The sequence below is a fragment of the Lacerta agilis genome, chromosome 7 (genome assembly GCF_009819535.1).
Source record: "Lacerta agilis isolate rLacAgi1 chromosome 7, rLacAgi1.pri, whole genome shotgun sequence".
Taxonomy (NCBI): domain Eukaryota; kingdom Metazoa; phylum Chordata; class Lepidosauria; order Squamata; family Lacertidae; genus Lacerta; species Lacerta agilis.
In genome coordinates this window covers 55649322-55674259 of record NC_046318.1, presented here as the reverse complement: position 1 = coordinate 55674259, position 24938 = coordinate 55649322, and the positions used below count along the sequence as shown (strand labels likewise).

Here is a 24938-nt window from a genome sequence, read left to right as displayed (position 1 = left end):
AAGGTAGTATTTGACATATGTTAAACACAGTGTTGTATCTTTACCCCATGCTTCAGCTTTGAAAAAATAGGTGCTATTCAGAAAGGAAATCGGGTTCCGTTAGATGTTTACAAGAACAGTGAATCTCTTTGGACTGATTTTGAAAGATGCATGAACTCAGTGCTGTTTGCTTCTTACGATACAGATAAACTTAAGCAGGAAGTATCACAGAGCAGTGCTGTTGACCCTCTGAAATCCAAACTTCTGCAAAAGGAGTAATTACCATAGTTTTCCTAAGTTAATGAACTGAAAAATAACCAACATGCAGATTTTTATTTCCATGTGAGGCAGGGATCCAGACTTTCTGATCCTGCCTTCTCTGGTCCACCTCCTCCATTTCCAGGTCCATCTGATATCCGCACACTGGAATGTCATGTTTATGTTTGGGCTGCCACAAGAAGAACCCAACACATGAATACTTCAAATGGATAATTTACACACACCAGTTTTGTGATCTGCAAACCATGCATTTCAGTTTTCATGACTTGGGCTTTTCAAATGGATACCCCATGCAAATGTGACAGATCGCTATGCAACGCACCAACATTGTGTTTGAGGCAGAAGGAGAGTGGCATTCTGGTTTCCTCCTGAAGACATTGTTTTGGTCTGCTTTGGGCAATGACAACAAGGTATTAATGTATGTTGTATGATATTGTGCTGAGCAAGTCAGTCGGTGAAAATATAAAAGATAACTGTTAAAAGGAAAAATAGGTTACCCAAAGCTTAATGGCACAAACAAGCATGACTATCAAATTAAGACCTTTGGGCATTTTTTGTCAGATACCTCAAGTTCTCTGCTGGACACATGTTGCATTTATTGCAGTGGGGGGAAATCCTTAAATATACCAGTCATCTATGATACCTCAGGCAACCTGTGACATTGATGTTATGTTTACTTTTTAAACATCTTCAGAATTTTACCTGAGGGTAACTAAGAGATAATAGAATTACCTGCAATCCAAATGTTGGCCCTCTTCACTCTTAAAATATTTGATTCTCAGATGCACACACCAGCCACAACTGAACACTGAGGGATGCATGTTTTTCAGGCTGGGGCTGAAAAGATAGAATATGAATTGGTACAAATCCTGTCAGACTGAAACATATCCTAGTACAATTGAAACCTTGGAGGATTTGCCAAGTAGTTTTTCCTACCTTCTGCAGGTACCTAATGAGTGAACAATCATAAGCCACAGTATGATTGCTGTGGAAGCATTTCAGTAGCCCTCTATAGCTTGTAAGTATTCAGATAGCTTGCCATCTTTTTAATAGATAAATAAAGGTCAAGTTTCAAATATTCTTTTCAATATTCTAGAATCAGAGAATTGGGGGTGGGGCAGAGAATGGGCGTCCTGATTACCTATCCGTTGCTGCCACTATGAAAAGCAGCAACTCTTTGTGCTTAAAAGCATTGTAATACTTGGACATGATTTTTTGTCTCAAAAATGACATACAGGGTTTTCGTGTTCTAACTATTGCCAAACAAGAAAAGCAAATGGCCGATGCATAGAAATGGCAGGATCATGTATAAGTAAACTCAGGTACAGGGCTGAATGAATGAAATGCTGTTGCCTTATTTATTCCGATCCTACACATTGTAGCACATGCCTACAACTAGCCTTCTAGTTGGAGAAATCCAAACATTATTTTTAAAACCAGTACATTTGGTTTTTGTTTAGTTTTTTAAAATAGCTCTAAAGCTGTCAGGACCTCTCAAAATAATGTAACCAGCACTAAACAAAGCAGCCTGTGCTCCCTGCCAAGTTCTTTTAAGTAAATCCTTGATAAAGTTAGATGCCAACCTTACACTGGAGAGAAGCCAAAGGTTTAGAAGGCTTGAGTTGCTACAGCAGAACTAAAAAAAGTATGGCACTCAATTGTTCATAGCCTGATGCTTAGTTGTTCAGGTTTAATCTGCACTTTGATTTTCCAGGGTAATTTTTCAAAACAAAAAGTAGCGAGAAACACAGATTAGAAGGAAGAAAGTGCCATTAAATGGGGCTGCCTGAAGTGAGAAATCTAGATTTACAGAGGGCAGATTTTCAGAGATGAGCTTCTGATGGAAATAAGGTCATTCTGATATGTAAGCACACAAAAAACAGCAGTATATTCAATATGAAACAGGGATGCTTTGCACGAATGGAAATAGCTGTGTTTTGTATGTGTCATGTTGTGAGGCTGTAATTGAATTAACACCATATTTTTCAGCAGTTCTAAGAACAAAACTTAGACTGATCAACACCAGTTGCCCATTGGTTTGAATGTTTCTGGATTTACTTGCACGACACACAGTCTTTTCTCCTCCTCACTTTGGGCAAACAACAGCTTTCATAACCAAGAAGAAAATTAAGAGCAGGTGTAAGCATATTTGCACTGACGCAGAAATCAAAATGTTATTTCAAACATGATTTCTTTTTTATTCTCCAAACCTGCCTTAATTCTTCACAGATATTGGATTCAGCTTGCCATAATTATTCAGCTGAAATACATACTTTCAAAAAGAAATGCTGTCCATACCTAAAATTAGCAGACTTTGAAACAAGTCTTGCTATTATCTCTTTGGTTCTTGTTTTTTATTCCCAAGATGAAAGGACTAGGAGATCAGTGTTACGTCTCTAGACATTCTTGGCAGCCTCTCTGTATTTTTCTTTTGCTGTGAAATCTAAATAAAATGTAGGGTTCTGTCTGTATGTACACCATCTAAGGCTGCAATCCTAACCCCACTTCCCTTGGAGTAAGCCCCGTTGAATTCAGTAGGACTCATTTCTGAGTAGACAGGAGTTATGATTGTGCTGTTTGTTGTCAGATGACTCCATATGCATTCAACATAACTACTTAAGAGGTCCATATTTCTGAATAATTAGTATGTGTACTCTTTCACAGCTCCCATGTTGCCCATTTTTCTACCCTTTGTTTATTAACAATGCCCAACACCATATATTTAGCAACATTAAATTTAAATTTAATGAGGGCTGCTGTGGTGTAGCAGTTAGTGTTGCATTAAGACCTGGAATACCATTATTTCTGGGGACCTTAGTCCAGTCACTATCCCCACTACATCACAGGGCTGTTGGGAGGATGAAGCCAGGTGCGAATCTTGTGCAGCACCCTGAACTGATTGGCAGAAGAGCTGGACATAACTCAGTCGGGATATATCCTTGGCCTTACTGCAGAACGGGGAACTCGAAACTCCCCACTTTAATTCTGCCAAAGGCTTTAATGCTCAAAGCAGTACATAAGGCACACTACAGGTTATAAGTTTCAGCAGGTATATAAGAGGTTCAGATACATGGCTAAGTGCAAGCTAACACATTGATCCAACAAGCAAACCCCCCCATGAACCTTCCCTTTGAAGAGCAGAGTGGGCACCGCTGTTTTGTGGCAAGAGTCCCAAGACAAAGCAAGCAAGTGGGCACTTCTTTGAGTGGGTTGGCTCTGCGAGGATTGTTCCCTCTGGTGATGGCGTTTCTGTGTCCATGGAGAAGGAGGTGGAGTCAGAGACACCTCAGCATCAGACTTGCTCTCCATTGCCTCCATTAAACAGGGAGCATCTTCACTAACAAGAGGAGGTGCCACAGGCAGCTATATAGCATGTTGTGCTAAACTAAGATATCCAATGTTATAGGGACAGAATGTTCTTCTGACCACCTGCTCAGTCTCTCTCCTAGATCTAGATCGCTATCTCCCAGGCAGCTAGACCCCTGTTCAGGGGATCAGAAACTTTTGGGGGTTGCGATTCCACCTTCCCTACCCTGCTAGAACCCTCCCCAGGGTCCTGCAGCTCCAACTCTGGATCCGACCATCTCCACAGGACTCTGGTTGTATCATCTGCAGCATGACAAGACCACCTTGGAGATTGTTTGAACTACTTTTATGAATAGCTAAACATATTGGATTTTAAATAACTGTCTAGTATAGCATTTCAAAGCAGTTCCCAGTGATCTGCAATTGCTAATGTCAGAACCCATTCATTCATAAATCCATTCTGTAAATAATAAGGTTTGGGGCTCTATAAAATTGATTTATCATTTTAATCACAGTCCGTACCTCTGCTCCTGCCAGCCCAGCTTCCTTTGATCTGTTGTACCGCTTCCTAGTTATCTCTCTGACCGTCAGCTCTTGTTTTAAGCAAGGTTAGTCTAATTCAGCTTCCCCCCTCCTATTTGGACATAGCACAGGGGTTGAAGTAACACCACAAATTAAGGACTGTCTTTCTTCCATCCTTAGCACTATTTATATAGGCATGCAGATTTAATTAACTTGGTTGTGCTTACAACTTGCACTAGCACGGGCTTCATTTTTGTCCTAAGTACCTGAAGCAACCTTACCTTTTCCTTTATTTGCACTTCTAACTATGGTGTAGAAATTATATAATTTCTAGAGACAGGTTCTGTGTTGTAATAAGTATTTAAATCCATTTTCCTGCGGCTAATATGCAGATTTTTCAAGGCGGAAGCGTGTTATGAATGCTGCAAGGTAGAGTGTAGAGCTGTCAGTCTTTTAGCTGCTGTGTATCTTCCCCTTTCTATGCAGTAGCTACAATGGAAACTCTGCTCACCACTGTGAGGCAGACACAGCGATTAATGAACCTGAGGCGTACTAATCAAACATATGTTTTCTTGACACAATGATTGCGTTATATATCACATGTAAATGTTCAGGCCTTTATCTACTGTTTAATGATCTAGGAAGGGGTCTTGCTTAAATGTGGGTGTTTTTCATGTGTTCCTTAGACTTCTACCACAGGGGGTGAGCAGTTAGCCAGCTCCCCAGTGAGATTAGTAAAATACTATATTTAGTCATGCCATAGATCAAGAAACTTCAGCATTGCAGGAAACAAGGTTTTGTGTGTGTGTGTTTTTAAAGCTATTTTAATGTGATATGAAGCCAGTTGAGCCTAAGATTTCTCCCCTTTATCTCTCACTACTTTTGAAAATTAGCATTAATTGTAAATAGTTTGAAATTACTTCCTTATATCTTATTTTGCCATTTTCCTTCCACCATTCACGTAGCTCAAATCTGGAACATGTTACCTGATGTGTTAAAAGTCCCATTGAAATGAAAGGGTTTTCTTAAGGGTGGCTGAATTATCTGCATAAGATTAAAGTCAGAGCCTGTAATGTTTATGTGAAAATTAGCAAGTTTATATGACATGAGCATGATAAAGTTTGTAATTTAATGTGGGGTGGAGATGGGAGGAAGAGCCAGAGAAGTATGTTAGGAGAATTATTTCATGTGCAATAGGAAGGTGAAAGTAACTACAGTGGTACATCTAGTTACGAACTTAATTCATTCCGGAGATTTGGAGCCAGTGTGATGTAGTGGTTAAGAGTGGTAGACTCGTAATCTGGTGAACTGGGTTCACGTCTCTGCTCCTCCACATGCAGCTGCTGGGTGACCTTGGGCTAGTCACACTTCTTTGAAGTCTCTCAGCCCCACTCACCTCACAGAGTGTTTGTTGTGGAGGAGGAAAGGAAAGGAGAATGTTAGCTGCTTTGAGACTCCTTCAGGTAGTGATAAAGCGGGATATCAAATCCAAACTTCTTCTTCTTCTTCTTCTTCTTCTTCTTCTTCTTCTTCTTCTTCTTCTTCTTCTTCACCACCTGAAACTGTTCTTAACTAGAGACGTGCTTTCACTAATGGGGTCTCTTTCTGCCACTGCACCGCCAGCACATGATTTCCGTTCTCATCCTGGGGCAAAGTTCTCAACTCAAGGTAACTCTTCCAGGTTAGCGGAGTTTGTAACCTGAAGCGTTTGTAACCTGAGGCGTTTGTAACTCGAGGTACTACTGTATTTATCCCATGAGAGCAGTAAAGGAGAGATAAAGAGAAGGCAAATATGCTTTCATGAATTATAATAACACAATGGGCTAATTCAGACATTAATACCAAACTATGGTATCCTGCTAAATGAGCCGTGAAGGAACTTTGGACTTCTCCATCCTTTCATGCACCATGATTGACTGAAACAGCTTTGGTTTGCTTCAAGCAAACTACCAGACTATGATTTGTACTTGACCTACATCCCTGGGCTGGCAACTGCTAACTGTGGGTTTTGCCATATTGTGCTACACGAGGGGAGGAGGAGTGTAAGAAGGGAATGTGTGCATATGAGGGTCCTTGCAGCCTCATTTGTGCAGTACCAAAACATGGTTTGCCATTACATCTAAATCAGCTTAGGGTCACCATCTTATTCTTTATTTCCCTAGCCCAAAATGATGATTGGAAAGCTCACCTGGGGATGCCAAGAGATAAATCTGCACCATTGCATGGCATTGTAGGACACAGTTGCTGGATCAGTGTTGTTTCCCATTGTTGCTGCTACAAAATATTGCTCCACTAATCAATTGTTTAGGTTCCTGTTATATATAAGGCCATGTGAAATTAATAAATAAAGAGCAGTAATGGACAGGCACTTTCCAATTCTTTGAATAAATAAAAGGGACTTACCCTCCCTATCAAATGGCAGTAGCCTGTCAGTTGCAGAGATTTGTGCATTGCAGGACACAGGGGCATTTTATTACCAGTTTATTTCTGTCTAGCTTTCTGAAACTCCTGCTGGTGCTTTGAATCATACAGGGTATGTTTCAGGGTTGGATACATGAACTCCACTGTCACCCATGACTTTTAAAATAATTTTTTAAAGCTAATAAATGTTAAAGGAAGAAAGCATTTAACCAGACAGAAATGTGTTTTCAAACTGTGAACAGCTAAGCTTTGGTGTGGGAAAATCTCTTCACATAACTAGCTTTTTCTAATCTCGTTGGTATCTGGTTAATGGACGGCTAATGCTTTTTCCAATAGAGTGCATAAATTTTAATTATTTACAGCCAAGAGCAGTAAGTAATAAATGGCTGCCTCCTAAGAACAAAACCCTTCACCTACAAATCTTCTAATTCATAGTTAGTGGTAAGCAAGTTTTCATTGCAGAGCTGTTTTATTGCTTGGCAGGACTGGACTTACAGAAAGGTTTGTGTGTCGGCCATGTAACACAGCACTGCTAATGCTGAAGCCTGTGGTTGGGATATTTTCTCCTCATTTGCTGTATTTGCAAATAGGGTTTCTTCTACTGAAAAACATGAACATACAAATGCAGAATTGGATCCTGAAAGCGCAGGGGGTGAGGGGAGGTACAGCAACTAAAATGGAGCAGAGAGATAAATCGGATGGACCAGGAAAGGAAACCAACAACCCCAGAGCCAAGTATAGATGGTTGGGTATCTTTTTAGACACAGAAACACTGAGAACTGTGGACAGAAGAGGGTGACATGCTTGGGAACCTCAGCAGGAAGCAGTTGGCTTACACAGCTGTGGACATGTGTGTTTCTGAGCGGGGGTTAAAAAAAATTACAGGGCCAGGTGGTCTGAGTGAGGATTGGCCATTAGGCACAGGAACTCCAGGATCTAGTGTCTAGCAGTTAAGCAAATTCTGGTGTGTAAAATTAAGTACACATGCTGGTTCAAGTAGATCATCACCATTTTCAGTCACTGTGTATGACATTCTGGCTTATTTCTTGAAATCCAAATTGCAGACTGAGGCAACATTTTTCAGACACCTCCTGAGATTCACAGTCATCTGTGTGTGATTTTTATTTTGTAGATTGCATTGTTGCAAAAATAAATTAGTGGTTATTTTAAGCATCTTTTTGACCTTGTATATGTATATAGCCTCATGATTAAGATAGAAGGAGTAACTTTACAGCAGTATCAAACATTGTCTTGGCACATTTAAATTTCCCTTTATTTCTTACTGTCTACATGCATCAGGTGTACTACTATTAGCAGTGTATGAAACTCCCATTGTTCTAGGCACATTTTGTGACAGGGAGTTTCATTAGCATGAGCAGTTTCTGAGCTCTGGGCGCAGTATTGCTCCTAAGATCTCAGATAAAACTGCAGAGTGTGGAAGGAAAGGAGGACCTTTTTCTTCCTCCCCACTTCAATCTACTTTCTGAAGACTGGAGAAGAGACCCTCTTAAGTATATTAGGGGTGTGGGCAGGGGAAGGACTCGACCATGTGAAAATTGAACATAATATTTTAGCTGCAGTTCATTCATTTTCAGCTTAGACACCTAGACATTCCATTGTAGCACCCATAACCTAGGTTTAAGGTGCCATTTAGCTCCTAGCTTTCATATCTCAGTTTCTAACACTGCCTATCACTGTCAGTTACTCACTAAATGAATGGGCACATAAGTTGTTGTTGCTGAATGAAAACCTTTTGCCTATCTGAGTAGTTGCTCTGGTTCATGGACAATGCTAAGCCATGATTTATTTAGCCAAAGTGTGTTTTAATTGAATGTCTGAACTCAGACCTGCTGACTCACCAGGGGTTGTTTTATGGCAACGAACCACAGTGTGAAGCCGTGATTTGTTGTTGGCTTATAAACCCTGGCTTGCTTTAACTACGGTTTGGCATTATGTCTCAACCCAGAAGACTTGCTTGAGCATGGTTTACTTGGCCCTCTCACTTCCGGTGCTCACCAAGCCTCAGAGATAAAAGCATCTGGAAGTAAACCAGGCTAGAGACAAGCAAGCCCTTATTTGTATGTTCGTCTATAAGAAAAGTATTTCTGTTCCTGCACTTGAATGTGATTGTATTGTGAAAAACTATTGCAAGCTGCTTTCAGAACCTCTTGGGATATAAAGTGGGATATAAGTATTCTAAATAAAGGCATTAACTTATTTCCTGGAGAACATGCTGCAGTTTACTCCAGGGGATATTTTTGTTGCTGTTTGAGGTTTTTCTCATGCATATGCTACAAGGTCATAATGTGTCATCAGTACGCAATAAAAATGGATTCAAAGTGCTACGTGGTAAAATGAAATATGGCCAAATCTGAACTATACACATACCATAGGAAGGAAAAAATAAGACTGTGCTTAGTAATGGGTTAGTGATAGTGATAATAAATAATATTGACAAATAGGACCTACAAGAAATTGTTGCAGTGTCAATTCTTCCTGCTAAGTATTATTATTAATAATAATATCTTTATTGTCAATGTACAACCTGTATACAATGAAATTCCATCCAGCCATGCCCTCTCCACGTATATTCTATTCTTGTCCCCTTGGTTTTCCTGATTGTCATTCCACCCTGCTCTGGAACAAGAAAATCAGCCTTCTGTGGCCATAGAGCTTGCCCAGTTTTCATTGGGCTGATGGTGTATCTCTCTCTGTGTGTGTCTGCGCGCGCGCATAATAACAACAGAATTTGAGTATTATAATAGGGAAAACTAGTGGTGAAGCACAAAATAATGCTCAAGTAATAGCTAATCCTTTTAAAAAAACTGAATATGAGAAAAAGATATACTAATATTTAAAGTACAAAAAAGACCAAATTCTGTCCCCTTGATGTATGTAAGATAATTCTATTTTCCTGCATATAATAGAAACAAATTAAAATGATGTTTAAGGCTGTTGAAATGAACAGCTAAAACATAAGAGTCTACAACATACTACACACATCAGAATGCCTGAAACATTTTTTTCTAATAACAGTAGTACCATAGAATTGTAGAGTTGGAATGAACCCCAGGGATCATCTAGTTCGATCTCCTGCAATGCAGAAATCTCAGCTAAAGCATCCATGGTAGATGTCAATCCAACCTCTGCTTAAAAGCCTCCAAGGTTGGAGAGCCAACCACCTTCCGAGGGAGTCCATTCAACAGCTCTCACTGTCAGAAAGCTCTTCATGAATTTATGTTTAGATATGGAATTCAAAGGCCTTCAGAACTCTTTTGATTATTCAGAGTTAAACCACTGTGTACGAAGTTCCTAAGTTTAGTATTATGTTCTTTTCCGGCAAAGAGCCAGAAGCAATTTAGCAGGCCTACTTGGTGTGCATGCGATGGGGCGATACGTGAAAGAAGCCGGAAGACTTCATCAAGTGTTGAGCAAGATACAGATCTGCACAATATTCGAATATGCATGCTGCACACGTACACTGGTGATCTCGGCTATAGTTAGAGAAACTAACCTTCAGCATTATCTGTTTTGCTCAAGCTTCTCAAATAAAATTGTGCTAGCAGGGGTTGATTTGGATTTCCACAGATTTTTGCCTTCCACTTTAGCTTATAGTTAGTTAGTTAGTTTGTTTGAGCGTGGCTTATTCTCATTCCCCAAGTAAAGAGCCATAGCCAGGACACACTTTGAGGGTCAAGTTCTTCATTCCCTGTTATTCTTCCACTTGTGCTGAAGTGGTGGTGGGGCTGAGCAATCCACACTTTGATTTGCTTCACCTTACCAAGATGATGTACTCTCTTCTGTTACAGGTACACTACAGTGACAGACAAAACGGCAAAGAATGCATGACCTGCTTGACACTGTCTCCTGTGCAGATGACTTTCCATGGTATTGGAAGCTGCATTGAAGCCAGCCATGACCAGGTATAAATAAGACCTAACTGTTCATTTATTTATTGTAATGTCTGTTTATCTCCACAAGCTACACTTAGGTTAAGCATTTGAATATCTTAAATTTGTCTTCTGGGATTTCTCAAGAATCTGAAAGAAACAAGTTATTCTGAGACAATGGAATTGTAATTATTTAGCTTTTGCTTCTTCACAGTACATAGTAAAATACCAAAACTATTTTCTTTCATTTGTCATAGAAGTGTGAATACTCTGCTAGGATTTGTACTGCTAGAAAAAGGGTTTATTCAAGTTTGGTGCATAGTGATGGATATTTAAGACCTTTTTTTTAAAAAAGGAAAAAAAGAGGGGTGCATAATATGAAGCCTTTATAGCACCTAAACACAGCCTTGGACACTTGGTATATTACCTAAAAACTCTTGATTTCATGTTAAAATGTTTCTGGCCCCCAAAGGCCAGGAGTTCAAATGTTACTTTCCAACCATCCTCTGCGCACAGTGGGATAAAGAGCAGGCTCTGTGGCTTGTCCCCAGCTTCTGCTAATTATTATATATACTTCTCAAGATGGAGGTTCCATTTTTAGCTATCTCAGAAAACAGCTGTTGATAGACATGTCACCCATTAAGATACCTAATTGTTTTGAATGCCATGTAAGCTAATAACTATCTCCACATCCTTGGGTAATGAATTTAATGTTGTTTATAATGTCTTGTCCTTCTATCTAGCCTGAATCTACTGCCAATTCTGTAAGATTCCCCATGCTCTAGTAGGATAAAAGTGAAAATTCTCTAACTACTCGCTCCACATAATTAAAAATTGTGGAAGCCTTTTTTATGTTTCCTCTTAGTTAAGTTTTTCCCCCCTAAATGAGTGCCCCAACCACTTTAGCCTTTCCTTATAGGAAACATTATTCACCTCCTGATCAATGGAGTTGCTCTTCCCTAGCTCTACAATATCAGTGTAGCTACACTGTACAGTTACATAATAACATTGTGATTCTTGCTGTTTTAATTCCATTCCTATTTATGCCTAAAGTTTAATACACCTTTTTCCATTGCCAAACATACTGAGACGTTATTTTCATATCTCAGGATGTGTAAACTCATCCTAAATGATAGTTATTTATATTTTAGGTGTGTTTTTTTAAAAATTGAACCACTTCTTATGACATTCAGAAGAAACTTTGGCTTCCCAATCATGCTTTAAAAACAACAACACCTGACTGCTGGTTCAGACTTAATGATGAGCCAGCCTTCCATGGCTTCTTTCCCCACCAGGAAGAAAGGCAGAGCAAAGCTGGGGTGTTTGGGCTGTGTGCACTAGTGAATAGCTCATACATAATCTAATTTCCCCAACCATGATTAGTGGCCAGCATTATGTCTGAATGCAGCCAGTGACACCTTGTATGCAGATTTCCCCATGTTCAGAATATATTGGACGTGGCTTTGATAATGTTAGAGTAAGTACAGAAAATATTTTGAAGTCATTGTTAACTCACTAGAAGTTAAATTGTATAAAAAGCTTTTGACAAAGCTCACCTTTCTCCACGCAAAATTTGCCCCTCAATCAAAGCGTTCCTGTTACGATTGCCATCCAGTATGGTTTTACATATGCCTAGTGCATCATAGTCTTTTATTTCTGCTTGTCTGCCATGTTCCTGGTATTCTTATATAGAAGCCATAATACACCAAGACTCTTCTTATCCTTTGTCTTCTGTTTCATATTAAGTTAATTTCTGGGTTACTTCATGTGTAGGAAATACATGACATGACAGAGCATTTGTTTTTCCTTGGCAACAGCTGGAGCTTTTTCTGGCACACAGCATACAAAAACCATCCATTTGCGTAGAATTTAATACTTCATCCACACAAGTAAGTTATTAATTACATCCCATATGCAATTAGAATGTAAACTAAAAGGACTTAGCTAGACGGAGAAAGGAGAGAGATCTGCTACCACTTTGTCTAGGTAAGCACATTCATTAGTTGTTGGCAGCAGGGGCAAAGCACTGGTGAGGGCAGGGAAATGCACAGTGCTGTGCCCTCACATCACTCATTACTGGCACCACCTAGTTAAGTCCAAGCGCATCCTATATGCACAAAAACCTTGAGTCTCTTTGCTCTAGGGTTGTTGTTTGTTTTACGAAACACAATTCTGCTTTGGGAATATATATGATTGGACACAGGTATCTAAAGCCATTGTGAGCAGATATATTTGCATTTTATGTTCCTTTGCCAGACTGAGCCCCCTGCTCCTATGTGGCAAAGCACTCCTGTGCAAGGGCTGTTGCACCATGGGGTAGGGAGGGGCACAGTACTCTGTGGCTTTCTTGCAAGGCACTCTAGTTCTGTGTGGTATCTTGTCCACAGAAGCTACCAAAACTGATACAAACCTGTTCTGAGCAAGCACCATAATAGTTGGAAATGTAAGGCCGGCAGGAAATAGCTACAGTAATGCAAAGGCTAATAAGATGCAATATTACATGATGGTGCTGAAACACCACTTTAAAAACAAACTTTGATGACCTCAGCATATACTATTTGAGAAATAGTGTCAATAAGGGTAGTGTGTGTGTGTGTGTGTGAGAGAGAGAGAGAGAGAGAGAGAGAGAGAGAGGGAGAGGGAGAGAGAGAATTTGTGTGCTTGTATATATCCAAGAATTATTTTTTTCAATCTTGATTTGATTCTTAAAGGACAAAGAATTATGAGAAAAATCTTTGCATTGGTTCAAAAAGTAAGATGTTTTTACTCTCCCTTTCTTCTGTTAACCAAGACCAAAAATTTTGGAAAAGAAAACCTGCACCCTCTGAGCATGAAAGGGCTCCTACCAAAAATAGGCGATAATAAAGAGAGGGAAAGGGAACGGCACAAAGATTTAGCATTCAAAATGTGATGGCCATATTTTAGTAATTCCTGATTGATTGAAAATGGATAATCAAACGTAGTTCATGGGCAACATTGTTTTAACTCCCCCTGGGTAAATAAATTAGTGATTATACTTTCCCTCAGTGGCATTACCCTGTCTTCTTCTGATATTTATACTTCGGCTAAGAAAAACTTGGCAAGTTTAAACATTAGGGGACTATCCCTCCTTCTCCATATGCTGCTCTGTGCATTTCTCTTGCCACTCAGAGTGCAAATTCCCACATTTGTAAATTACTGTGTAATTGTAAATTACACATTTGTAAATTACTCTTACTGTGCACCTCTTCCCAATGCACATATCCACTGCCACACACAGGCAGACTTAGCCTTTCTCTCAGTTTCTTAATAAATACTGTTCTGTTTACCTGGTTGTTTGATCTTGGTCAAAGCTAAAATATTTTCAGTGGTAAGAAGTATTACTTTCACAATGTGTACTACCTGTTGCAAATGTTCATATGCACACCAAATTTCAGCTCTGCTGCTAGCTGATCCACTCTTTGTGCCTTTGACCTGTTTTTCTCTTGCTCAGCGAAGTTGCTCAACTACAAAACTAATTATATAAATAGTATAGAAATCTGTTCCACCCACAGAAACTTATGCAGCATTTCCTTGATCATTTTGCATTTACAACAATAGTTTGTGCATTTGCCATGTAATAAATAATTGTTATCTTGCCAAGATCCTGTTTGCCACCCATTCTCTTTCCTCCCCCCGTCACTAAGTGAAATTGCATGGCCCACGTCATGGGCTTACCCAGGACAAACAAGATTGCATGGCTCATGGATTACACAATTGTTTTTTGCTATACTGGTTCCACTTATTGTGATGCACTCAAAGCCAACCTTTTGTTATAAATAGGCTAAACATAAATCTCAGAATTTAGTAGCAGTGAACAAGTGCATTCGGCTTCAACCATAACAACTACTTTACAGTGCTGAAACACAGTAAGAAACAAACACCACTCCCTCAAGAGGACCAGATCTCTTTTCAGAAACAGTTTGGCCAGCCTGCCAGTCGTTGTCATCTTTCCTGAGATGCTTTCCTTCTGCCCAACTTGAAGCAGATCAGATTGGATAAATCCATACAGATGTCATTTCTCTCTATCTTCTACTGCAGTATTCTTCAATCTTTTCAGACCCAAGACCCACCTTTGAACCTAGCATACATTTGGAGACATATTTTGTAATTTTTTACCCTATATTTGCATGGTGGTAGATAAGGCTGCGTCCCAGTAATGTGTCCCGGTCGAGTGGCTGAAGACCAGTGTTTTGCTATGTAAATCTAAAAGGTAAAGGACCCCTGGACAGTTAAGTTCAGTTGGATTGGACTATGGGGTGCGGTGCTCATCTCCACTTTCAGGCCAAGGGAGCCGGCGTTTGTTCACAGACAGCTTTTCCGGGTCATGTGGCCAGCATGACTAAACCAATTCTGGTGCAATAGAACACCACGATGAGTGCCAGTGCACACGGAAACTCCATTTTCTTTCCCTTGCTATATACTTTACCTCACATCTCTGTTTACTAAAATTCTCCTTAATGCTTGTCAAGATGACAGTGATGATGGAGCTACCTTGATTGAGGGCCCAGTGCAGCATAGTTTGGCTCCTTATGTATGGGCTTAATTATAGTTTTCATTCAGTAATTTAAAAGATGCATCACTTTGAATTGCATATATGCCAGTATTTTCTGTTATCAAATCCAAATGCTACCAAACAATGACGGACTGACTAATTATTTTAGTTGATACCCAAAGGCAAAACAACTAAATGCAGGAAACTTCAGTTTCTTTTTGCTGTAGAGTGGTTTCAGATGTTAGAAACAGGTGTGCTACGGACATTTCTTTCTCTAATTTGTGACTTCATTTAGTCTCACTTTTTAAAAAAAGGTAAGTTGGAAAATTCTTTATAGCTCAGTTGGTGGAGCACGAGACCCTTCATCTCAAGTTCATGGATTCAAACCCCATGCTGGGCAAAAAGATTTCTGCATTGCATGGGGTTGGACTAGATGACCCTTGGAGTACCTTCCAACTCTACAATTGTAGGAGTCTAGGTTATAAATTCACTTGTTGAGACTTCTTCACAATTAGCATTCATTACCCTTTGTAAAAACAGTATGTGTATATGATCATGTGCCATCTGGTATGTCAGAATCAGAAGTACCAATTAAACTAATCTAGTTCATTTGACTGTGTCGACCACAGCAAACTATGGCAAGTTCTTAAAGAAATGGGAGTGCCTGATCACCTCATCCGTCTCCTGAGAAATCTCTATGTGGGACAAGAAGCTACAGTTAGAACTGGATATGGAATAACTGATTGGTTCAAAATTGGGAAAGGAGTACGACAAGGCTGTATATTGTCTCCCTGCTTATTTAACTTATATGCAGAATTCATCATGCGAAAGGCTGGGCTGGATGAATCCCAAACCGGAATTAAGATTGCCGGAAAAAATATCAACAACCTCAGATATGCTGATGATACAACCTTGATGGCAGAAAGTGAGGAGGAATTGAAGAACCTTTTAATGAGGGTGAAAGAGGAAAGCGCAAAATATGGTCTGAAGCTCAACATCAAAAAAACTAAGATCATGGCCACTGGTCCCATCACCTCCTGGCAAATAGAAGGGGAAGAAATGGAGGCAGTGAGAGATTTCACTTTCTTGGGTTCCATGATCACTGCAGATGGTGACAGCAGTCACGAAATTAGAAGACGCCTGCTTCTTGGGAGAAAAGCAATGACAAACCTAGACAGCATCTTAAAAAGCAAAGACATCACTTTGCTGACAAAGGTCCGTATAGTGAAAGCTATGGTTTTTCTAGTAGTAATGTACGGAAGTGAGATCTGGACCATCAAGAAGGCTGATCGCCGAAGAATTGATGCTTTTGAATTATGGTGCTGGAGGAGACTCTTGAGAGTCCCATGGACTGCAAGAAGATCAAACCTATCCATTCTCAAGGAAATCGGCCCTGAGTGCTCACTAGAAGGACAGATCCTGAAGTTGAGGCTCCAGTACTTTGGCCACCTCATGAGAAGAGAAGACTCCCTGGAAAAGACCCTGATGTTGGGAAAGATGGAGGGCACAAGGAGAAGGGGACGACAGAGGATGAGATGGTTGGACAGTGTTCTCGAAGCTACTAACATGAGTTTGGCCAAACTGCGGGAGGCAGTGAAGGATAGGCGTGCCTGGCGTGCTCTGGTCCATGGGGTCACGAAGAGTCGGACACGACTGAACGACTGAACAACAACAACAACAGTTCATTAATAAACATACAGAAGAGTAACAAAAAGTCCATGCTTTTTGCCATTCTTTAACTACCATGTTTATAATTTTGATGACTAGTTCTAGACCTGCTTCTCAGCTGCACAAGGATGCTGATGTTTGAGTAGTAATAATAGCTATTATGAATCCCAGAAACCTTTTGCATTGTCACAAATACATGGCAGCTGTAAAGCTGCCACAAAAGACTCCACCAGAACTTGGAGGGGGGAGTCCTCTGGATGCTACAAACAGAGGAACCTCCTGTGTGTCATTCTTTCCTTGTCATGTTGACATAGAGGAGGAACTGAAGTTGTGAAGCAGGAGGGAGGCTGGAGCACAGTTTGTTCCACTGTTACCAATATCTGGCTGGTAGAGAAGTTGCTAGGAGATTGCTCATGCCAACAAAATTTAAAGCATCATAATTTAGGCTGATGTTTAAAATTAAACTAGCGATGAAGTGGCCTCACCATGGGAGAAGCAGGCAGGTGGCTTGGAGCCATCTCCTCCCCCTCAAGCCCAGGCCCCTCACATTCTCCAAAGCTTGCTGCCACAAAACAATTTGTGTTACCAAATGCAATTACTATTCACTTTGCCCCTCTTCTTAATCTTACATATCTTTTGGGTTGCTTTCCCAGTCTATTATGGGAGCTACCAGAACAAGTTATTATTATTATTATTATTATTATTATTATTATTATTATGATGATGATGAAGAAGAAGAAGAAGAAGAAGAAGAAGAAGAAGAAGAAGAATAAAAAAACTGACAGACTGCTTGACATCTAACAAGAAATCCCTTCCCTGAATGTATCTCATGTTGAGGGAATACTAATCCCCATTCATCATAGGGAGATAAAGGCCAAGGGGCAAGACACTGCTCGCTCCACTTTGAGGTGAGGTTGTATGTTTGTTTGTTTTTCCTGATAGGAGTCTCCTGCATGGTACTGCAAGCCATTGATGAGGGAGGTGGGGCCTGAAAATAGAGCACAAACTCTGGCAAAGCAAATGTTAGCTGACAAGCAACAGCAACAAAAGAATCTGAGGAACGTATTGCTAAAAAAAAATATGAAAGCAAGCAATTTAATTTCTTTAAGCACATCAGTAGCAAGAAATGGGCCAGGAAAACTCGAAAGTTTTAGTACTGCCCCACTGGAAAGATTGGTTTAACAAAATAATGGGATTTTGCTATGATTGCCAAATACATTTCTTATCTAAAAGCAAGAGCATCGTAGGATAGAAGGAATCAATTTTGGACAGTTCGTTTCCGTATATACAGTTGGGTATGATTTTTTTTTTATCATTCCTAAGCTCAAATGGGATTTAATTCCCTCCACCAGCTCCTCATTTTTCTTTTTCTGATATATATATAATTCGGGAGGTTTTGTATATACCGGTAATTCATGTATATAATTCTAATTTAATAGTAATAAGTGAGAAAAGGCTGGTATATATTGAACATAAGAAAAGGCTGGTATACTGTACTAAACATAAGAATGGTATATATTGAATTCTTATGATGTTTATTTGTAAGGTTTTTATTACGAAGAATATTGTTAAAATAAGTTAAAAAATACGTATTATGAAGGAATAATTATTATTTTAAAATTAATATAAATGAAAAATAATAAAATATGGTTCATTATATATTTTGTAGTTGGAATTTTAATGTACCCGCTACGAGATTGCTTTTGCAATGAAGAGTGGACGTTAAGGGTTTTTAATTAAATAAATATACCATGTCAGTAAAATTGGCCTCCTTAATGGAGGACTGGAAAGTCGCCAACATAGCATTCATTTTTTAAAAAGAGATTGTAGTGAGAGATTGAAATTGCAGGCCTGTTTGCCTTACGTCTCTCTTCCAGGTAAATAAACACTGTGTGCGGAGTGGCAGTGACTAACCAGGAAAGAGGCATTGCTGCTGTGTGGATGGCTCAATGAACGTCAGTACAGCATGCAGCAGTGGGCGTTTTTTCTTTCTTTCTTTCTTTCTTTCTTTCTTTCTTTCTTTCTTTCCTATTTTCGTTTTTTAAAGGCAAATTCCATGCTGGAAGGTATTGAAAGTGAAATGACCTGTATCCTAATGCCTTTATACAAATCTATGGCACGTAGTTTCATTTGGAAGATGGTGTACAGTTCTAGTTGCAGTTCAGAAAAAGGTTAAGATAGAACTCAGAAAGGGCAACCATTGAGGAAATGCTAAAGAATTTGGAGTTTTTTTTTACTTTCAATGTGAAAAAAAATGATTAAGGGAAAACATGTTTGGGATTTATATGGAGAAAATAGAGAGAGCGCCCCCCCCCCCCGCCTGCTCCCTGCCCCTCCCCAAGATTAGAACTCAGGGTCACCCAAATAAATTTATTGGCAGTAGATTCAGGGCTGACAAAAGAAACTAGTTTTCCAAAAATAGGTACTTAATTTATGCATTCTTGCTTTCAAAAGATAAGGCTATGGCCACTGCCTTAGATTACTTTTTTTATTTAAAGGGAACATGACAAATTCCTGCATGGTAGGTTTTATGAATGGCCTTTAACTATGATAGCTTAATAGTAGTACCAGATTCAAAGATGGGATGCCGCTGAATACCTGTGGCTGGTGTGCAACATAATGGAAGGGCTATTGCCTTCTGTGTCCTGCTTGTTAGCTTCTAGGAAGCGACTGCATAGCCACAATCAAAAACAAGCTGCTTGGTTTGGGGATCCTTTGGCCAGTTCATACCTATTGTTTTGTGTTGGATAAGTTGAAAGATATGCTACTGGCTTACTTCATAATTTCTGCTTTATGGAGTATTATGTCCTTTTTATATAAAAAAAGAAAATCCCATAGAAAGAGAGACATACTGCTCTCAAAACCTTCCATTTGTTTATTCTGGTCTTGTTTATGGCAGTGGACTGGATCACATATGCAGACTAGCTGCCTTTTTCTCAACGTGATTTTTTCTCCTCCATGTATTGCTATACTGCAGTCGTGGAAAAATGTCCATGAAAATCCGGATGTATGGCAACCCACGTTGGCAGTGATGTTTTTGGCGATTTCCCTTAGAAATAGTGTTTTGCCAACAACTTCGGCCACCCCCCATCCCCAAAAAAACTCAAAAACTTTTGTGTCCAGAGTCTCACTTTTTGAAATATGGCAACTAGACTGTGTATGAAGACGGCTATTTCTGTAGTTGTAGTGGCATTTTTTTTATAGCTGCCATGATTGCAGAAATGACTACAGATGGTTTTCATAGAAGACAGCATTTGCATTTGTGAACCAGCTCAGTGGTTTGGTGTGCTTTTCTTTCATTTTCTTCATGTTGCTCATGTCTGGGGAAGAAATGATCTAGCTTAAACAGAAGTGTATGAGGAAAAGGTGTGTTGTATAATGTGCTACACTTAAAGAATAGTTTAGTGGTGGAGAACATATAGCTACCCTGTCTTGGACACAATTGTAATTAGAAGATAGTTGGCTGGAGTCATTGGGCTACAGAGCACCATAGAGTTTTCCTGCCTTCCCTAAAAGCCTCTTTCAAGGCTAACTCAAAGATGACTCACATACCCCCAGCAACAGGCACATCCCATTCCATAGGCAGCCCTGTTTAGGGAAGCTTTTAATGTTTAATAGACTATTGTATTTTAATATTCAGTTGGAAGCTGCCCAGAGTGCCTGGGTAAACCCAGCCAGATGGGCGGGGTATGAATAAATAATTAATTATTATTATGATAAATTTACGATTTATATCCCACACATCTTTCTGAGTTGCCCCAGGCACTCTGGGCAGCTTCCAACATATATAAAAACATAATAAAACATTAAACATTAAAAAAATACTTCCCTATACACGATTGCCTCCAGACAGATCGGGGATTGGATAACTCCATACCTTCCAACATTTCTTCAATGAAAATAGGGACATCCTAAGGTAAAGTGGGACATTCTGGGATCAAATCAGAAACTGGGACAGCTTCTCTAAATCAGGGATGTCCCTGGAAAATAGGGACACTTGGAGGGTCTGGACTCAAAAAGCCTTGGACTCAACTCCAGCATTGAATTGATAGGCCTTTTGACAGGACGGTTTAAAAAAAAGAAGATCCAGATCAGCAGTCTAGGTTGGATCACCTCTTAGCTGTTTTTTTGTGATCCTCAGGGCCGTCTCATCTATAGAGGCTAGTGGCGCGGTGCGCCAGAGCGCCGGGCCCCTCAGGGGCGCCCCGCGAGCCTGTCGGCATACTGGGCGCCCCCCTCCCCAACCCGCCCCCGCCCCCACGGGCGGGCTGGCGGCCGGGCGCTCGCACGCCGGCAGCGCAGCCACTACCGCCCATGCCGCTCCCAGGCAGGCTGCGAGCTGGCCGCACTCGCCTCCCATCCCGGGAACACTAGAAGGGCGCACAGAGCCCCGCGCCGCTCCAGCGCCACGGCCCTCATCCGCTGCTCGCCCGCCACCAGGGAGAAGGTAGGAGGAGGCGATCGGTGGCGGCGAGCCGTGCGCGCAGTGATCAGCCCTGCCTCCCTCTGTCAGCCCCTCTTCAGCTGGTGTGCGCGCCCTGCCTGGGAGGTGGGCGTGATCCCCGGCGGCCGCCCCTCCTCTCAGCGCCACAATTGGTCATCGGGGCGCTTCTCCAGCCTGCTGCTTCCCGGGCAGCCAGGAAGGAGCCTGAGGGGTCCCGGGCTAGGCACGACGATCCCCAGCAGCCGCCGCTCCTTTGAGCGCTTCTCCAGCCTGCCGCTGCACAGGACTGGAGTAGGGCGCGGGGCGGCGGGAAGGAACCCGAGGGGTCCGGAGTGGGGCACGATCCCTGGCGGCCGCCGCTCCTCTGAGCGCTTCTCCAGCCTGCTGCTGGAGCACTTTTGCTTTTTATTTTGGAATCCCACCCAGCTCCATCAAAAAAGGGGGGACCGGTTTGTTTTAGACGCTTACCAAGGTCCCCTGCTGCACGTACGCACGCACACACACACACACACACACACACCATGCTTGTTTTCCCCGAGTTTGTAGCAGAACTGGAGAGTTGGAAGTGACCCCACGGTGTCATCCAGCCCAACCCCGCGCAATTAAACGGGTGGCGTTCCACATTTTGTCCTGCAGCTTGCCCAGATGGTGGATCCTCTGGCCCCTTCCTGGCCCCCGAAAAACACTGCTTTTATTCTTGGGTGCTTAGAAGGGGTTTCTCGCGCCTTTGGGGGGGCTCCCAGTCCCAGCCGCCCTGCGCGCTTCCAGGTGCATCGGGGGTGCTGGAGAGGAGCAGGTATATTTGGGGTGCTCCGGAGGCTCCGGCTGGTTGGAGGGAGGGAGGGAGTTAGGGAGGCGGTACAGGGCACTGTTTGCCAAAGGATGGGGGGCGTGGGGGGCGCCGGACAGATCCCTGCACCACGGCGCCAGATAGGCTTAAGACGGCCCTGGTGATCCTAAAACATTCTTTGCACCACAGATAATGCACTGTTGTGTCTTTCAGCCAGATACTCACATGCACTAAGACTTTTATTCTGCATTTCTCATATTTGTGCGGATCAGAAATATGACAGCATGTCAGCACCCTTTAGGTTATGCACTGTCTGGTGTTCAGGTCACTGTTGCCATTTGCAAAGCTAGTTTAGGCAACTTTGTCTGCACCACCTGAAGTGTTCTGCCAACTCAGTTCTTCTATATCTCTTCATCCTTTGTTGGGGTGGAGCTACTTCAAAATTTAGGCCTAGAACCAAAGTTTGGAACAGACGGCAGGAGGTTTTCATGCAGTTGTACTGTTTGTGGTGCACCAGAAAGAAAAATGAACCCTCCACCACCATTACCAGATGGTGTGGAAGGTAATAAGTGGGTCCCTTTCTGTAATCTTACTCAAAGCATTGTGCTCTCTCCAGGACTTTGTAAAATGTTATATTTTTGTGAGAAACAAGAAAAGGACCTGCTTGTTCCTTTCCCCAACATGGTCATCCCTCTGCTGCCTGCAGCCTGCTTAGTTGCTTTCTCCCATCATCCTCTACCAGGTGGCAGTGACAGCAGTCCCCGCTGCAGCAGCAGCCCAATATTTATTTTTTAAAAATACGAACTTTATAGACTAGGCATGTTCTGCCTCAGTCAGAGCAGGGCTCCAGACAGTTGCGCCTACCACCTTCATTTCTCAGAGTACTTCTGAGGCATGTCTGGTCCTGGCAGCACTATTGCTGCCCAAAACTGCTCCTGGAGTTTGGGGAACAATTGGGAGTAGGTAGGAATATATTGCATTGGGGGGGGGGGTTGCAGATACAGGAACAGGACGAGAGGGCAGTTTTCCTCTCCCTTACATGAACCGAGGAGCAACTTAGGATCCAAACTAGAATGTGCTGATTGGGATAATTAAAAATATGTGAGAAGTGATTTGACTGTTCCAGTACTAAAGGTACTGAGTTCAGTATAAGCCTGCTTGCATAAGTTCTTCCTAGGCTCATAGCCTAGGATAAATCAAAATCAGTCCTGACCTCTTTTCCTTTTGCTCAGATGTCGTATTTGCAAATGTAAACATATGCTGTTTAAAAACTGCTGTACCTCAATCCTTACAACATTCTGCCAGACCGCACTCTATTTTTAAAAGCAATGTGTGTAAAAATCTGAATTCCTCATAGCAATACCTTCTTATATCCCCCTACTTTCAGATGTGGATGGCAACAAGTTTGCACATCTTTAGGTTCTCCAGTGGTGCATTAACTAAACAAAAAAGACAACTTTACTTGTTTCGGAAGGCTTTATTAGACAATGAATCTTTGAAGACCGCACACAAAAGATTCTCCTATGTTTAGACTTTATAATGTAAACAACTAATTTAATGCATCACTAATGATACACAATAGATGCCATCTTACAACATGAATGTGAACAAGAAACTGATGTAATCTGAGAGATATTTCAAAGTAATTAATTTGGGAATAGGAAAAGCACTTCTATTGTGTAAACTTCCCTCCCCCTTTTTAAAAAAGAACACAGCTAGAAAACTGTGATCGTTGTACATCTACTAAATAAAGTTAACAAGCCATCATAACAACTGATTTCTTAAAAATAAACTACACAAGTTGAGCTGGGGGGGGGGCAGGGAAACCTGCAATGACGCTATTGTTGAGGGGTGTGTTTCTTAAATTCCACTCCTCTTTTGAATTTTTATTAAGAAATGAATAAATTGTTTTTATCAGCATGGCTTTCTCACTAATTAAACATCATTTTAAATAACATCTTGGTAACTGTTCTCAGGGATGCTTGTCAACCGTTTATACATATATAAAAAAAACAATTTTATACATATTTATTTACACGTGTTTGTTCTGTGTGTATTTGAAAACTACCTTTCCTTTTCCTTTTAGCACTTTGATACTTTCCTGTGCCCTTAAATTTACATACTAAATGTCTTGTTCTTGTATATATTTCCCTTCCTTTCAATGCTTGTAGCAGTCTTTAGTTCAGTTACCTCTCAGTGCATTTTCAAAAACATGGACATGTTCAGTCCCAATTTTTTCATTATTTATTCCCCGTTTCTTGTTTAAGTTCCCAAATATTTTCAGTTCACACACTAAACCCATGGAAGCTACAAATCCTTGGCTTAGCTAAAGAGAAAAAAATGGTTTGCTGTCATTCCTCTCAGCTTCCCCATACTTTGCGGCTGTTCACATTCCACTCTGTGTACTGGTCGTATTCAATTTATTTGTGCTTGTGCAATGCCATCAACTGAGAAATAATTAAATTGCACATGCTCAGCCCCAGGGTTTTTTCTTCTAGTTTTGGGGAGATTTGGGCCTTTTCCCTTTCAAAAACACCCTAAGATTTTCTTGCTTTTTTCCTTTTGAGGGACCCCCTCTTCTTCCTCCAGTTGTAGGGACCCACTCTTGCTGTCTTCCTTGTCCCATTATGGCACCAACCCAGTTCTGCAAACAGCATACACACATACAGCATGTGAGAGGAGTTGCCTATGTAGTTGGAGAGAATTAATCATTGTAAGCTTCTCCAAAATTGTGAGGATAGGAATGTTTAAATAATAGAGCAAAAGTATGCATGCATGTATGTATGTATGTATGTATGTATGTTTCAGAATATAAACTGCTTTGCATTGCGAGAATATCTGAGCAGTATACAGTATATAAAACGTAATACAGAACATAAAGCATTATTAAAACATATAAACCCAAAATAATTAAGAGCTATAGAAATAATGTAGATGTCCTGGAGAAAAGAAAGAAAAGAAAAGGATAGCCATTTTGGTCACTGAGGTCAAATGTCCAGTTTATCTCCAGTTTGCTGATTACTGTAAATTTTATAAGGGATATTAATGCTATGGATGCTTGACTAAGAAGATTGAGGATACCATAATGAGTCTTTTTGGAGAGCGTTTATTACTTCAACTGGATAA

General features: G+C 40.9%; 1 protein-coding gene across 4 annotated transcripts in view; it reads left to right on the top strand.

The window, feature by feature from the left end:
* Positions 1 to 24938, top strand: part of STAU2 (staufen double-stranded RNA binding protein 2) — a 141509-nt gene that overhangs the window by 74394 nt on the left and 42177 nt on the right. For 3 of the 4 annotated variants that reach the window (XM_033155426.1, XM_033155430.1, XM_033155428.1), the window contains exon 13: positions 10317 to 10430. In XM_033155426.1, coding sequence (XP_033011317.1) covers positions 10317 to 10430 — 114 coding nt within the window. Of the gene's footprint in view, positions 1 to 10316; positions 10431 to 12214; positions 12314 to 24938 lie in introns of those variants that run through there. The other variant, XM_033155429.1, reaches the window with a different exon arrangement.